This window comes from Elephas maximus, chromosome 13 (genome assembly GCF_024166365.1).
Source record: "Elephas maximus indicus isolate mEleMax1 chromosome 13, mEleMax1 primary haplotype, whole genome shotgun sequence".
Lineage (NCBI taxonomy): Eukaryota > Metazoa > Chordata > Mammalia > Proboscidea > Elephantidae > Elephas > Elephas maximus.
In genome coordinates this window covers 44,740,391-44,757,178 of record NC_064831.1, presented here as the reverse complement: position 1 = coordinate 44,757,178, position 16,788 = coordinate 44,740,391, and the positions used below count along the sequence as shown (strand labels likewise).

General features: G+C 37.7%; 1 protein-coding gene across 1 annotated transcript in view; it reads right to left on the bottom strand.

Annotated features, from left to right (window-relative positions):
- The window catches only part of UNC13C (unc-13 homolog C), a 676,763-nt gene that overhangs the window by 399,010 nt on the left and 260,965 nt on the right, over positions 1–16,788 (bottom strand). The window contains exon 8 of the mRNA XM_049852627.1: positions 2,348–2,567. Within this exon, the coding sequence (XP_049708584.1) occupies positions 2,348–2,567 (220 nt within the window). The remainder of the gene's footprint in view (positions 1–2,347; positions 2,568–16,788) is intronic.

The following is a 16,788-nucleotide window of genomic DNA, read 5'->3' as shown; positions in this document are numbered from 1 at the left end:
CACAAGATGTCTCCATTGCAAATTTCTGGCTTAAACCAAATGATAAGAAAATTTTCTTTAAAAAAGTCACTGAGTTTGTAGGGAGAGTACAAAATTTCAGCAACTGTTATTGTGGGAAGTGGTGAAGCTGAATTTAGAAACCTGCAAACCCTCTGCGTTTAATGAGAGTGTGTATTTTAGCAGAAAAGTGAGGAGGAGTTTTTAAAGAAAATACCCCCTTCCCGGGGCATACACAGCACCCTCATTGTTCTGCACTATTTTTGACTCTTCCAATTTACATGTGCATTTCAATGGATAACCTCAATGAAAAATTTGGATTGCCTAATTTATTTAACCAATATCAAATAATGCATATGAAAATGGTTCTAAAGTTGAATGAATGGGTATCAGCTCTCCTCTCTGAAAGACTGAAAGATGAAAGAGATCATTTCTTTGGTATGATCTGCATAATTTTTTCTCTAAAAGATTCAAGCCATTTGTTTTGAGATGACGTTTTTCCTATTTTCTCAAACCTCACAGTTCTAATATGACTTTTTTTTTAAGACGGCTATTTACAATTCATTTTTTAAACAAGTAAATTGGATATTTGATTTTGATACTTTGCAAGTAAATTGGGTGAGTAATAATGAGCCAACCTCCCTTCCTTTAGGTAGTCATTCTAAAATATAATTTTTATTTTTCAAAGAAGGGATACTACTTCCTTTGCTAAGTAAATGTATTCATTACCTTTAACACAACCTCGATCTGATCTGATTGTATAGTGAGAATACTAATCAGTTGGAGACAACTATAAAATGTATTTGACCATGACTACAACAAGCCAGGTGTGACAATATTTCTGATTTAATCTTTATTTTGACATTTTTCTCTGCCTCCCTCAATTTTAGCCAATTCACATATTTAGATTGAGCGCATCATATAAACAGTAAATAGAGGGGACAATGTTTAGATGTAAAAAAACATTGTTTTCAAATGAAGATCCATGTTTATATAAATTTCATTTGCAGTTGTTGCTTAGTGCTTTGAGGTCAACCAAAACAAAAACAAAAAACCAAACCCCTTTCTGACCTTTTGGTTAACAACCGAGCTCTTAACCACTGAGCTACTAAGGCTCTCTTGAGGTTGACAGGCATGGCCAAACAAACATATAACAGTGAAAAGTCGATAATTTTAGAGTATGAAGTTTTGATATTTCTGGACCTCATCTTACAAAAAAGTGGGAAATTTAACTCGTCATAAAGGTCAAACTGGCGTGCTTGCATTCAGGAATGTGAAAGAGCGGAGGACAGGGAGGCTGTTAATATTCGCTGAGCACCTGTTATTTGACTTAGTCCTTCCAATGACATACCTAGGTAAATTTTATTATACCTGTTCATTTAGTGAAGGAAAAGAAAACTTTCAGAAATTAAATAATTTGTCTGAGGTCACACATCTGGTAAATAAATTCAGCTTTGACATTCAAACCAAAACCTATTTATTCCATGGCCTGAGCAGGGGCTGTGGAAGAACCGTGGTTCCTGTCAGATAGGCACCCAGTAAGGGTTAGAAAATAATTCCAGTTGCTGCAATTACAAGGGTGTGCCTTGGTCCCTGTTTAGGCTGCATGATTTTTACAAATTCCCACTTACCACATGGGGCCATTATGAGATAAAGTGAAAAAGTGGATTGCAAGTCAATTTGAAGGTAAGAGTATAAAACTTGATGAGAGTGCAATTGCATTTCTCGTGCTCATTCTGAGGATTTTTAACAGGGCCTAGTTCCACACTGGAGCCCTGGTGGCACAGTGGTTAAGAGCTTGGCTGCTAACCAAAAGATTGACAGTTTGAAGCCACCAGCCGCTCCTTGGAAACCCTATGGGACAGTTCTACTCTGTCCTATAGGGTCCTATAGGGTCGACTATGACTCAGAATTGACTCGACAAAAATGGGTTTGGTTTTCCTGAGTTTAACACTAAGGAGTAGGTTGATGATGCAGTGGTTAAAGCGCTCAGCTGTTAGCCAAAATGTCCAGGGTTCAAACCTGGTAGCCACTCCATGGGAGAAAGATGTAGCAGTCTGCTTCTGTAAAGATTATAGCCTTTGAAACCCTATGAGGCAGTTCTCCTCTGTCCTATAGAGTCGCTACGAGTCAGAATCAACTCACAGCAAAGGGGTAAGTTTCACAATGTAGGAATGCATAATCAACTGTTTGACTATGATGGGTAGTATGTGTTTCTTTGTGTACGTGGCAGGAGGTGGGCTGGTAGGATTTGCTGAAAAACAGTAAGAATTAAAGAAGTTTAACCCCAAAATAAATGGAATAAAACAGGTATTGTAAAGCCAATTCTTCAGCCTAACCAAGTACTCACTCTGCAAACAGTCAGCGTTTAGGAGGTCCTGACACTTTTCGTGGCACTTCACTCCACATTCCAAGCACTTCATGCCTTGGCGGGCAATGCCCCACAGGAGCCCTTCACACTCGTAGCAGTAGGTGGGTGCAGTAGCCGTCCAGACCTCAAAATTGTGCGGGGTGGTAGAGGACATGGGGTAGATCAATGCTTGCAAGGTCTTCTTGAAAACATGCATTTTCTGTGAAGATGAGAGAAGTTACCAATGCAAGCCAAATCAGTGAATCTGGAGAATTTCAACGTAAAACAAACCATTTTATCACTTTACCTTGAAAATGCTATTTTGAAGGAACCCCTTGATTATTGATTTAAGTGATGACAGCAAGCACTGTAACTCTGCTCACTTGTTCTTTTCTCTTGCTATCGGGCCCAATTCAGTCATTGGAAGACAAAGAACTCTCTAATCTTCCAGACTGGAAGGGGCTCCACTGTTGTGCATGCTTCTTTCATAGTCACATTCATTAAAATGACTTGCTAATGTCTACTTCCCCTGAACAAATAGTCCGAGAAGCTGGACTATATGAAGAAGAAAACAGCATCAGGATTGGAGGAAGACTCATCGACAACCTGTGATATGCAGATGACACAACCTTGCTTGCTGAAAATGAAGAAGACTTGAAGCACTTACTGATGAAGATCAAAGACAACAGCCTTCAGTATGGATTACACCTCAACATAAAGAAAACAAAAACCCTCACAACTGGACCAATAAGCAACATTGTGATAAGCGGAGAAAATCAAAAGACACATTGCATTGGGCAAATCTACTGCAAAAGACCTCTTTAACGTGTTAAAAGCAATGATGTCACCTTGAGGACTAAGGTGCACCTGACCCAAACCATGGTGTTTCAAGCACCTCATATGCATGCAAAAGCTGGATGATAAATAAGGAAGACCAAAGAAGAACGGACGCCTTTGAATTGTGGTGTCAGTGAAGAATATTGAATATACCGAACTGACAGAAGAATGAACAGCTCTGTCTTGGAAGAAGTACAGCCAGAATGCTTCTTAGAAACAAGGACGGCAAGATTTCGTCTCACATGTTTTGGATATGTTATCAGGAAGGAGCTGTCCCTGGAAAAGGACATCATGATTGGTAAAGTAGACGATCAGCAGAAAAGAGGAAGATCTTCAATGAAATGGATTGACACGGTGGCTGAAACAATGGGCTCAAGCATAACAATTGTGAGGATGGTACAGGACTGGGCAGTGTTTCGTTCTGTTGTACACTGGGTCGCTCTGAGTTGGAACCAATTTGAGGGCACTTGAGAACATTTCCCCTGTTATACTTTACTCTCTGTGAGGGTAGGGAGGGTGAACATCTTGCGCACTGTTATATCTATCTATCCTCAAAGCCCAAACAAGCCTCTGGCATGACAGGGGTGCTCAGGAAATATCAGCTTAAAAAGGTAAAATTATATTATTATCCTTATTCTACATTAGTTCTTGATAAGATTGTGAAGTAGATGGAAAGTATTCTCAGTGCTGACCCTAACCTTCCGGAAACATCTCCACTCCTTTGTGCCATCCCACTCCAGCATGCATTTCCTTACTCTTCTCCCTCCCTGACTCTGCACCCCTGTCCAGCCCCAAGGTATGCTTCTGTAATTCATTCTGCAGGGAACTGCTCTTCTTTCAGCAGCTGCATCAAGAAGTAATTCATACAGAAGCATTAGTAGAGATAAAGGCTATATGTGACACTCCCCCATGGTAATTTATATTTAAAATTTTTAAAGTAAGATACTTTTTAATAGCACATAGAAGAACTTTCTAAAGAGAAGCCATTGGGAGAGGGAAAATCCACTGAATAAGTAGCAGGAGACCTGAGCTTTGGTCCTCTGTCTTCTCTGGGGAGTTTATGCTAATCCCTAGCATACACCCCCCAAAAAAACATATAGTATTAAAATATATGCTTTTTCAGGCAGGAACTGTCTTCTATCTTTCTCTCCTTAGTGCCTCAACAGTGCTTGTCATTGTCCCTGGTACATACTAGGAGTAAAATTCATTTTTGTGAAATGAAGAGTGCGTTATCATTTATGAGTCTTGTGATCTAGAAAGAGACTTAAATTCTAAGCCTTGTTTGCATCCTCTGCCTGGCCCATCTCAAGGCGTTATTTTGAAGATCAAATTATATAATGGTAATGGAAGTATCCTATGAACTACAAAATACTAAATGAATACTAATTATCAGTATTGATGGTGGATTTTTGAAAATCAACCACAGGGTGATAGAAAAAAGACTTGTATCGGTTGAGTCTTTTTCATATTCCACTATGCAGGTACTTCCTGAGAGAAAGCCCAGCACTCTCTGAGGTTACATTACAGATAGCTTCACACAACTGCCTAATGCATGATAAATGGATATTTACATAAATTGTGTAGGAGTTTAGCTGATAATGTTAGAAAGAATGCATTTATATTTTGTATTAATTATGTGTAAATCACATTTGGGAACATCTCCCTGCAGTGTTGAAATAACCAAATTTGCATTATTTTTTCAATTCCTTGGTATAATAACAGCATTTTTTTTTTTAATTAGTACATTCCCCTCACTATGTGTTTTCCCATAATGCTTTTGGTAACAGCACTGGCAGATCCCCTGCCAGGGAGTTAAGCCTCACCAAAAATTTTTCTAATTCTGAACAGTTAGATCGAGACTATGCGAGGGTCTGGTGACCATGAGCTCCTTATATGTTGAGTGAGTCTAAAGTCTGGTCAATTATGAGAATTATTCAAGTGGGGGTTATATGGAGAGAACAACTGGGTTCATCACTTTTTCAGTAAAGATAAACTGAGCCTAGGATATCTCTCGGTTTCATTTCATAATGGGGATGTCTTGTCGTTCAAGGAAGTGTTGAGAGTTCTTTGAGAGGTAGGTGCATGTATTATTCATCAGTGCCTGACACAATAATGGTTTAAGGGCTCGGCTGCTTACCAAAAGACCAGTAGTTCAAATCCACCAGCCGCTCCTTGGATAACCTATGGGGCAGTTCTACTCTGTCCTATAGGGTTGGTATGAGTCAGAATCAACTTGATGGCAACGGGTTTGGTTTTTGGTTTTGCCTCTGTTTTATTGCCTAGCAGAGAAGTTATCTTCAATATCATTAAAGTGAATTGAATGATCCTTGGTATAAAGATTTCCATCAGATCTCCACAGACAGAGCCTCCTGTTCTACCTGGGTTGGGGGGCGCTGTGTGTGTGAGCAAGCATGTACACGTGTGTGTGTGTGTATGTGTATGTGTGTGTAATATAGCGTTTGTGCTTTAGCTAAAACAGTAAGAAGGGAATCGAGGTATACTTGCAGTTGCATCAGGCAATTTGTTGTTTTCCTTAGTGGGGGAAAATATCAATTCTCCTAACTCAATAAATAGAATACTAGCTGGGAATAAAATAAAGTTTGCTCTGAACACAAGAAAAGTAAGAAATTCATGTGAACTTAGAAAGCAGAGTTAGGCAAGAGTTGTTTTTGGACATCAGTTTACCAACATCTTTCAAGATTAAGTAAATTATTGATGAATTTTATCTAATCCCCTATGTCCATTTTCTTTAATTCAAGTGATATATAGTCAGTCCTGGAAACCCTGGTGGCATAGTGGTTAAGAGCTACTGCAGGTAACCAAAAGGACGCCAGTTCATACCCATCAGGTGCTCCTTGGAAACCCTGTGGGGCAGTTCTACTCCGTCCTTTAGGGTAATTAGGAGTTGGAATCGACTCGATGGCAAGAGATTTTTTTTTTTTTTTAAATAGTCCTGTAAGTGCTTAGGATATATAAAGAGTATGAGTAATACTTGCTAAAAAATTTAACCATGCTGGAGGAAAACAAATTTAAGAGAGTTCTAAATAAACATCTGAGAAAATGTCATTGAAAAGTTTTGCTTGGTTCTGTTTTGTTAAATCACCATGATTCATTTCATCCAAAGAGAGAATGAAGCACATTTTAAAAAATAAGAAACATGAAAAATTTACTAGGCAGCACATTGAAAATCAGTCAAATGGGACATTAAAGCAAATCTCAACATTTAAAAGCTACTGAAGCTGGAAAAAAAATTAGATAAATCTCTATAGGGTATATGAACACAATCTCAGGGAAATTATAACGAGTCTTTTTTGTTCTTGATTTTTGGGATACAGGTATGTGTTTAACAAAGCTGAAAATAACTCTAAAGTAAATAATGGAAGAAAGCATTCTTTACTACAGCAATGTATAAGATGGAGTGATGGTCAATTTAAAAACTCGGGAAATGAAAAGTTAAAGACAGCTTGTAAAAACACATTTTATAGGAGGGGATTCTTGATCTTAGGAGAATACTGCATCTTAGGAAAAGTAGGTGTTTTCTCAGCAGCAAAATAAGACCAGATCAAAGAAGATCATATAGAAGGACAGAAAAGTGTGAGATTTTTATGGACTAAAGCAAAAACTGGTGTAAGCATTAAATACAAGCCACGTAGAAGAAAACAAGGGGAAATTCTAAAATTTGCCATGAACAATGGCAAGTGGAAGTCTGTAGCTCACCATTAGGAGCTGGATTAAAGGGAAGAGAGAAGAATTTTTTTAAAAAAAAGGTAGCACTTAGAGCAAGCAGACAATTAGCTAGAGACAGTTGGGGCCCTGGCTGAAGGGGAAAGATGGGACGGAGCATGCTGCCAGGAGAGGGTCTCTGGCCTAGTGAACAAGTCTTAACTAGAACATGTAGAGGGGGTGGTCCCAAGAACAAGCAGAACCCTAATTACTGAGATTGGGACCCAAGGACAGAATAAATTATGAAGTATGGGTGACTTGCTCCTATCCTATTTTAAATGTTTCTAAACACTTCAAATATTTTACAACAAGCATATATTAGTTTCTAAAGTTTATGTATTCTCTGAAAATAGTAAAAAATATGTTCATTATAAAAATAATTTATAAAACACAGAACAGCACTAAAATAAAAATGATTCACCATAATTTTTTAAAGTCAGGTACTGTTTGATGCATTTCCTCTTAGTCTTTTTTTTTTTTTTTTTAATGTATAGACAGCATGTAAGACCTTTGCAATTAAAAAAAGCAATAAACATTATTTTCACATTGCTTAAATGATTTCAACAAAGAAGATCATTTTCTAGTGTGGAATGCCAGTGTAGAGTGAACTAATATACTTTTGGAGCCAAGTACAAACTATAGACTATATAAGGGAAGGATACTCATATCTTGGACAAATATTTTGGTGAAAATTATTGCTCCAAGAAACTGAAATTTAAAATGAATTGTACTAATATATCAGTGCCCTGATGGCACAGTAGTTAAGAGCTTGTTTACTAGCCAAAAGGCAACTGTTCAAATCTACCAGCTGCTCCTTGGAAACCAAATATACTCTGTCCTATAGGGTCACCATGAGTTGAATTGACTCGATGGCAATGGGTTAGTTTGTCGGTTACTAATATATCACTTTTTGGATAATTAGGACACTGGAAGGATATTAATTGCCTTTTTTATTCATAACTATGTGAAGAAACTAAATTGAGTCTAAGAAATAAAGCAATCAGGCTTCCAGCCAAGAGCAATGACTACTGTTTTTAGACCATCAGCATTCCAATCTACCAACTGTTAATAATTATAATAAGAACAATGCCTGTGTGCCTCTGTTCTTCATACTCCTTCCTGCCCCTCACATCCCCAGTATATTAACCAGGAACTTAACTAATGAAGTTCTATTTTCTTCATCATCTTGTAGGTTTCTCTCATGTGAACAGCCCCCTTCCTATACTCCAAAAAATGCATTTTGATAATTCTAAAGAAAAAACAGACTATGTGTTGAAGCATTTTTCATGTACTGGATACATGCTTTTTAGGAAAAAATGATCTATTGTTTCCTGTCTTGTAGGCACACATTTTACTGTTTCTGGACAAAAACCATCAGAAAGATTTGTAGAGGAAAGATTAGGTTCAATGTGACTGTTAGAATTCATTATAAACATCAAGACAGAACAAAGTTAGAATGATTTCCTGGGTATAAAAACATTCATAATTTCAGTGCTGATTTACTCATCAAAAAAAAAATCTTCATGCAAGTTTAACTGTAGAAATTAAATTGCTGAGATAATTTTTTTGATATGGGAAAGTGCAGAGACTAAAAGTTATATGCTTATTCATGTAAGAATTTTTACTTTTACTTGTGTTGTTTTATAACAGATAACCTTCACTGGTGGGAGAAAAGATCTGGCTCCCATAAAGATTACACCTAGGAAACCATATGTAGCAGTTCTACTCTGTCATGTCAGGTCACTATGAGCTGGAATCATCTTGATGGCACACAACAACAACAACAATTTCATTGTCTTAAGTACTAACTTATGGTGTCAGTCCAAAAAAGAAGGCAGAAAGATGATAAAGTGGAGAATTCATTAATTCAAGCAGAGTACAATACAGGATATCCCCCTTATTATGACATGCAACATGATCTGGAAACAAATTACAATAGATTGATCATGTCCTATAGGTATCATGGGGCCTTGGTGGTGCAGTGGTTAAGAGCTTCATTGGTAACCAAAATGTTGGCAGTTGGAATCCACCAGTTGCTCCTTAGAAACCCTATGGGGCAGTTCTCCTCTGTCCTACAGGGTTACTATGAGTAGGAATCAACTTGATGGCAACAGATTTGGTTTTTCTCTTTTTTTTTTTTCTTTAATAGGTGTGACAAGGAGCCCTGGTAGTGCAGTGGTTAAGCGCTTGGCTGGTAACCAAAAGGTCTGTGGTTTGAACTCACCAGCTACTTGGCGGGAGAAAGATGTGGCAGTCTGCTTCCATAAAGATTACAGCTTTGGAAACCCTATGGGGCAGTTCTACTCTGTCCTACAGGGTCCCTATGATCTGGAATTGACTCAATGACAATTTTTTTTTTTTTTTTTTGATGTATAAGTATCACTATTTCTCCAATTCAAACTCTCAATGAAAATGAATATATAAATAACAGAGGTGGTATGAGATGATTAATTTGTTAAATATGAGGCTGAAAATAATGTGAATTTCTCTACTGGGGGAAGTTTCAGCCATTTTAATGTAGTAAATCTAATTTTTGCCACTTGGGGTAGAGACTGAGTTCTTATAAAGTTTCTGAGAGAAGCCACGAAAAAGTGTTAAGAAACATTGGGGAACTGTCAAATGAAGATAGGCAAAGGGGTGATTATACCCCTTAAAGGGAAGTAACTCATTCTACTGGCCTCTTGTGTACCCTACCTAGCAAATCAAATTATGAAGCCATGGAAAGTATATGGTAGAAACATAACCAATAATAAAAGTAATAACTAACATTTACTGTCAAAATAGTTTAGATGCTTTATATTTATCTCACTAGATTTCCCCCAAAACTCTGCAGAAATATTAACATATTTATTTTACATATTGTAAAACTAATCTAGCCACATGGTAGACCAGATGTGATACAGCCTCCCTTCTTACTAGAGAAGTGTTGTATAAAATATGATAAAAATATTTTATTATATAGAAAAGCTCAAAAGAAATAGACTTCCAAGGTTCCCGGAGAAAGAGAAAGAAAGAAAAAAAAAAAGGAACTTTATACCAGAATTACAAGAGCTGATTCTGTGGAAGCTGAGGGACATTTGGGATTCTGTTAAATTCCAGGAAAGGGGGACTTGGGTTTAGAGGTCATTTTCAGACACGGCATGTGAACTTGCCTTATTCCTAGGTCTCTGAGTGAGAAAAATGAAAAATCTAAGCCTGAACTATATATGGTTGTGTAAGCCAAATTTACATGAACATGTACAAGGAATTTCAAGGCAAATTATTTATTTTTTAAAAATTTATTCCAGAGGCGGAGCCAAGACAGCGGAATAGACAGACACTTCCAGCAAGCTGTGTTTACAACAAAGACCCCCCCAAAAAAGTGAAATGAGTATATTTGTGACAAGCTGGTAGCCCTGAGCTTCAAAGGCAAGCTTAGAAAATGAACTGAGGGGCAAGGGGAGGAAGAGACTGTTCAGACGTGGAGAGGAGTTACTGCACCTGAATCACAGGGAGCCCGATTTACTATGAAAAATTGTACTCTAACAAATTTGAAAACCTAGAAGAAATGGATGAATTCCTAGAAACACACTACCTACCTAAACTAACACAAACAGGGGTAGACCAACTAAATAGACTCATAACAAAAGAAGAGGTTGAAAAGGTAATCAAAAAACTCCCAACCAAAAAAAGGCCCTGTCCAGACGGCTTCACTGCAGAGTTCTACCAAACTTTCAGAGAAGAGTTAACACCACTACTACTAAAGGTATTTCAGAGCATAGAAAAGGACAGAATACTATCAAACTCATTCTGTGAAGTCTACATATCCCTGATACCAAAACCAGGTAAAGACACCACAAGAAAAGAAAATTATAGACCTATGTCCTTCATGAACATAGATGCAAAAATCCTCAACAAAAATTCTAACCAATAGGATTCAACAACATATCAAAAAAATAATTCACCGTGGCCAAGTGGGATTCCTACCAGGTATGCAGGGATGGTTCAACATTAGAAAAACAATTAATGTAATCCACCACATAAATAACACAAAAAACAAGAATCACATGATTTTATCAATTGATGCACAGAAGGCATTTGACAAAGTTCAACACCCGTTCACGATAAAAAGTCTCAGCAAAATAGGAATAAAAGGAAAATTCCTCATCATAATAAAGGGTGTTTATACAAAGCCAATGGCCAACATCACCCTAAATGGAGAGAGCCTGCAAGCATTCCTGTTCAGATCGGGAACCAGACAAGGGTGCCCTTTATTACCGCTGTTATTCAACATTGTGTTGGAGGTCCTAGCCAGAGCAATTAGCCTAGATAAAGAAATAAAGGGCATCCAGATTGACATGGATGAAGTAAAAGTATCTCTGTTTGCAGATAACATGATCTTATACACAGAAAACCCTAAGGAATCCTCCAGAAAACTACTGAAACTAATAGAAGAGTTCAGCAGAGTAAGGGAATACAAGATAAACATACAAAAATCAGTTGGATTCCTCTACACCAACAAAAAGAACATCGAAGAGGAAACCACCAAATCAATGCCATTTACAGTAGCCCCCAAGAAGATAAAATACTTAGGAATAAATCTTACTGGAGATGTAAAAGACTTACACAAAGAAAACTAAAATACACTTCTGCAAGAAACCAAAAGGGACTTACATAAGTGGAAAAACATACCTTGCTCATGGATAGGAAGACTTAACAGTATAAAAATGTCTATTCTACCAAAAGCAATCTATACATTTAATGCAATTCCAATCCAAATCCCAACGATATTATTTAATGAGATGGAGAAACAAATCACCAACTTCATATGGAAGGGAAAGAGGCCCTGGATAAGTAAGGCATTACTGAAAAAGAAGAACAAAGTGGGAGGCCTTACTTTACCTGATTTTAGAACCTATTACACCGCCACAGTAGCCAAAACATCCTGGTACTGGTACAACAACAGATACATGGACCAATGGAACAGAATTGAGAATCCAAACATAAATCCATCCACATATGAGCAGTCGATATTTGACAAAGGCCTCAAAACAGTTAAATGGGGAAAAGATAGTCTTTTTAACAAATGGTGTTGGCATAACTGGATATCCATCTGCAAAAAAATGAAACAAGACCCATACCTCACTCCATGCACAAAAACAAGCTCAAAATGAATCAAAGAACTAAATATAAAATCTGAAATGATCAAGATCATGGAAGAAAAAATAGGGACAACTTTTGGAGCCCTAATACATGGCATAAACAGTATACAAAACATTATTAAGAATGCAGAAGAAAAACTAGATAACTAAAAATCAAACACTTAGGCTTTTCCAAAGACTTCAAAAGATTTAAAGGACTACCTACAGACTGGGAAAAAGTTTTTAGCTATGACATTTCCAATCAGTGCTTGATCTCTAAAATCTACACGATACTGCAAAAACTCAACTACAAAAAGACAAATAACCCAACTAAAAAATGGGCAAAAGATATGAATAGACACTTCACTAAAGAGGACATTTAGGTAGCTAATGATACATGAGGAAATGCTCACGATCATCAGCCATTAGAGAAATCCAAGTGAAAACTACAATGAGATTCCATCTCACTCCAACAAGGCTGGCATTAATCCGAAAAACACAAAATAATAAATGTTGGAGAGGCTATGGAGAGATTGGAACACTTATACACTGCTGGTGAGAGTGTAACATGGTACAACCACTTTGGAAACTGATGTGGCGCTTCCTTAAAAAGGTCGAAATAGAACTACCATACGATCCAGCAATCCCATTCCTCAGAATATATCCTAGAGAAATAAGAGTCTTTACACAAACAGATATATGCACACCCATGTTTACTGCAGCACTGTTTACAATAGCAAAAAAATGGAAGCATCCAAGGTACTCATCAAGGGATGAACGGATAAACAAACTGTGATATATTCACACAATGGAATACTGCATATCAATAAAGACCAGTGACGAATCTGTGAAACATTTCATAACATGGAGGAACCTGGAAGGCATTATGTTGAGTGAAATTAGTCAGCTGCAAAAGGACAAATATTGCATAACACCACTATCATAAGAACTTGTGAAATAGTTTAAACTGAGAAGAAAACACCCTTTTGTGGTTATGAGAGAGGGGAGGTAGGGAGGGTGGGAGAGGGGATTCACTAATTAGATAGTAGATAAAAACTACTTTAGGTGAAGGGAAAGACAACACACAATATAGGGGAGGTCAGCACAATGGGACTAAACCAAAAGCAAAGAAGTTTCCTGAATAAACTGAATGCTTCGAAGGCTAGCATAGCAGGGGCAGAAGTTTGGGGACCATGGTTTCAGGGGACATCAAGTCAATTGGCATAATAAAATCTATCAAGAAAACACTCCACATCCCACTTTGGAGAGTGGTGTCTGGGGTTTTAAATGCTAGCAAGTGGCCATCTAAGATGCATCAATGAGTGTCAACCCACCTGGATCAAAGGCGAATGAAGAACACCAAGGACACAATGTAATTATGAGCCCAAGAGACAGAAAGGGTCACACGAACCAGAAACTACATCATCCTGAGACCAGAAGAACTAGATGGTGCCTGGCTACAACCGATGACTGCCCTGACGGGGAACACAGCAGAGAATTCCTGAGGCAGCAGGAGAGCAGTGGGATGCGGACCCCAAATTCTCATAAAAAAAAAAAAACAGATTTAATGGTCTGACTGAGACTAGAAGGACCCCAGTGGTCATGGCCCCCAGACCTTCTGTTGGCCCAGGGCAGGGACCATTCCCAAACCCAACTCTTCAGACATGGATTGGGCTGGACAATGGGTTGGAGAGGGATGCTGGTGAGGAGTGAGCTTCTTTGATCAGGTGGACACTTAAGACTATGTTGGTATCTCCTGCCTGGAGGGGAGATGAGAGGGTAGAGGGGGTTAGAAGCTGGCGAAATGGTTACAAAAAGATAGAGTGGCAGTAGGGAGCAGGCTGTATCATTAGGGGAAGAGGAATTGGGAGTATGTAGCAAGGTGTATATAAGTTTTTGTGTGAGAGACTGACTTAATTTGTAAACTTTCACTTAAAGCACAATAAAAATTATAAAAAAAAACTTATTCCAGTTAAACCCCTGGTGCTATTGACAGAAACATATGCAAAATACTTCTACAACCCAGGATAAGCTGGACTCTAAAATATGAGTTCATAAACAAACAAACAAAGGGCTCAAATACACTAATGAGGAAATAGCCCATGACAAAAAAGAATTAGTATTCCAAGAAACTAAAAAGAAGCCATTTAAAATTTTAAGACAAAATACCACCACACCTCTGTCAATTTGTCATACTGTGGTGGCTTGGGTGTTGCCATGATGATGGAAGCTATGTCACTGGTATTTCAAATACCCACAGGGTCACCTATGATAGACAGGTTTCAGTGGAGATTCCAGACTAAGACAGACTAGGAAGAAGGACCTAGCGGTATAATTCTGAAAAATTGGCCAGTAAAAACCTTATGAATAGCACCAGAACATTACCTGATATTGTGCTGAAAGATGAGTCCCTCAGGTTTGAAGGCACTCAAAGCACAACTGGGGAAGAACTGCCACCTCAAAGTAGAGACAAGCTTAATAACATGAATGGAGTAAAGACTTTGGGTCCTTTGTCTGATGATGTGGCACAAATCAAAATGAGAAGAAACAGCTACAAACATCATTACTAATCAGAATGTTGATTATTATGAAATATGAATATAGAGAAATTGGAAATTATCAAAAATGAAATGGAGCACATAAAAATTGATATCCTAGGCATTAGTGAGCTGAAATGGACTAGTATTGGTCATTTTGAATGAGACAATCACATGGTCTGCTATGCCGGGAATGACATATTGAAGATGTATGATGTCATGTTCATCATCAGAAAGAACATTTCAAGGTCTATCTGGAAGTACAACTGTCAGTGATGGTATAATATTCATACATCTACAAGTAAAATCAGTTAATACGACTATTATTCAAATTTAGGTACCAATCACTAATGCCAAAGAAGAGAAAATTGAAGATTTTTATCAACTTCTATAGTCTGAAATTGATCAAACATGCAATCAAGGTGTGTTGATAATTACTCATGATTGGAGTGTGAAAATTGGAAACAAAGAAGAAGGATAGGTAGTTGGAAAATATGGTCTGGGTGATAGAAATGACGCCAGAGATCACATGATAGAATTTTGCAAGGCCAACAACTTCTTTATCACAAAATTTTTTTTCAACAACATAAACAACAACTATACACATGGACCTCACTGGATAGAGTACACAGGAATCAGATCAACTACATCTGTGGAAAGAGACAATGGAAAAGCTCAATATCACCAGTCGGAACAAGACCAGGGGCCAACCGAGGGACAGATCATGAATTGCTCACATGCAAACTCAAGTTGAGGCTGAAGAAAATTAAAATATCATGACAGCCAAAATAGGACCTTCAGTGTATCCCCCCTGATTTTGGAGACCATCTCCAAATAGAGAATAGATTTGACACATTGAATACCAATAACCAAAGACCAGATGAGTTGTGGGATGACGTCAAGGGCATCATATGTGAAGAAAGCAAAAGGCCATTAAAAAAGGAAACAGAAATAAAGTAAGAAAAGATAAAAATAGATGTCAGAAGAAACCATGAAACTTACTCTTGAACATAGAGTAGCTGAAGCAAAGGGAAGAAACGATGAAGTAATAGAGCTAAACAGATTTCAAAGGGCATCTCAGGAAGGCAAAGTATTGTAATGACATGTGCAAAGGTCTGGAGTTAAAAAAAAAAACAAAAGGGAAGAACACACCTGGCATTTCTTAAGCAGAAAGAACTGAAGAAATAAGTCAAGCTTCGAGTTGTAATTTGAAGGATTCTATGGGCAAAATATTGAGCAATGCAGGAAATATCAGAAGATGACGAAGGGAATATACAGTCAGTGCACCAAAAAGAATTTGTCGATGTTCAACCATTTCAGAAGGTAGCATATGATCAAGAACTGATGGTCCTGAAAGAAGAGATCCAAGCTGCACTGAAGGCACTGGTGAAAAACAAGGCTCCTGGAATTGATGGAATACTAATTGAGATGTTTCAACAAAGAGATACAGCACTGGACATGGAAAACAACTACCTGGCCAACTAAGTGGAAGAGATCCATATCTGTGCCCACTCCAAAGAAAGGTGATTCAACAGAATGTGTAAATTATTGAACAATATTTTATCATTTATATTACACACAAGTAAAATTTTGCTGAAGATCATTCAAAAGTAGCTGCAGCAATACATCATCAGAGAACTGCCAGAAATTCAAGCCAGACTCAGGAGAGAACATGGAATGAAGGATATTATTGCTGATGTCAGATGGATCTTGGCTTAAAGCAGAAGATTCCAGAAAGATGTTTACCTGTACTTTATTGACTATGCAAAGGCATAATTTGTTATAATCCACTGTGTGGATTATAACAAATTATGAATAACATTGTGAAGAATGGGAATTTCAGAACACTTTATTTTGCTCATGTCAAACTTGTACATAGACCAAGAGGCAGGTGTTCAAACAGAGTAAGTGGATACAGTGTGGCTTAATATCAGGAAAGATATGTGTCAGGGTTGTATCCTTTCACCATACTTATTCAATCTGTATGCTGAGGAAATAATTCAAGAAGCCAGACTATATGAAGAAGTACAAGGAATCAGAATTGGAGGAAGACCAATTAATAAACTGCGATACACAGATGACACAACCTTGCTTGACGAAAGTGAAGAGGACTTGAAGCACGCACTGATGAACATCAAAGACTACAGCCTTCAATATGGATTATACCTCAACATAAAGAAAACAAAAATCATCACAATGGACCGATGAGCAATATCATAATAAA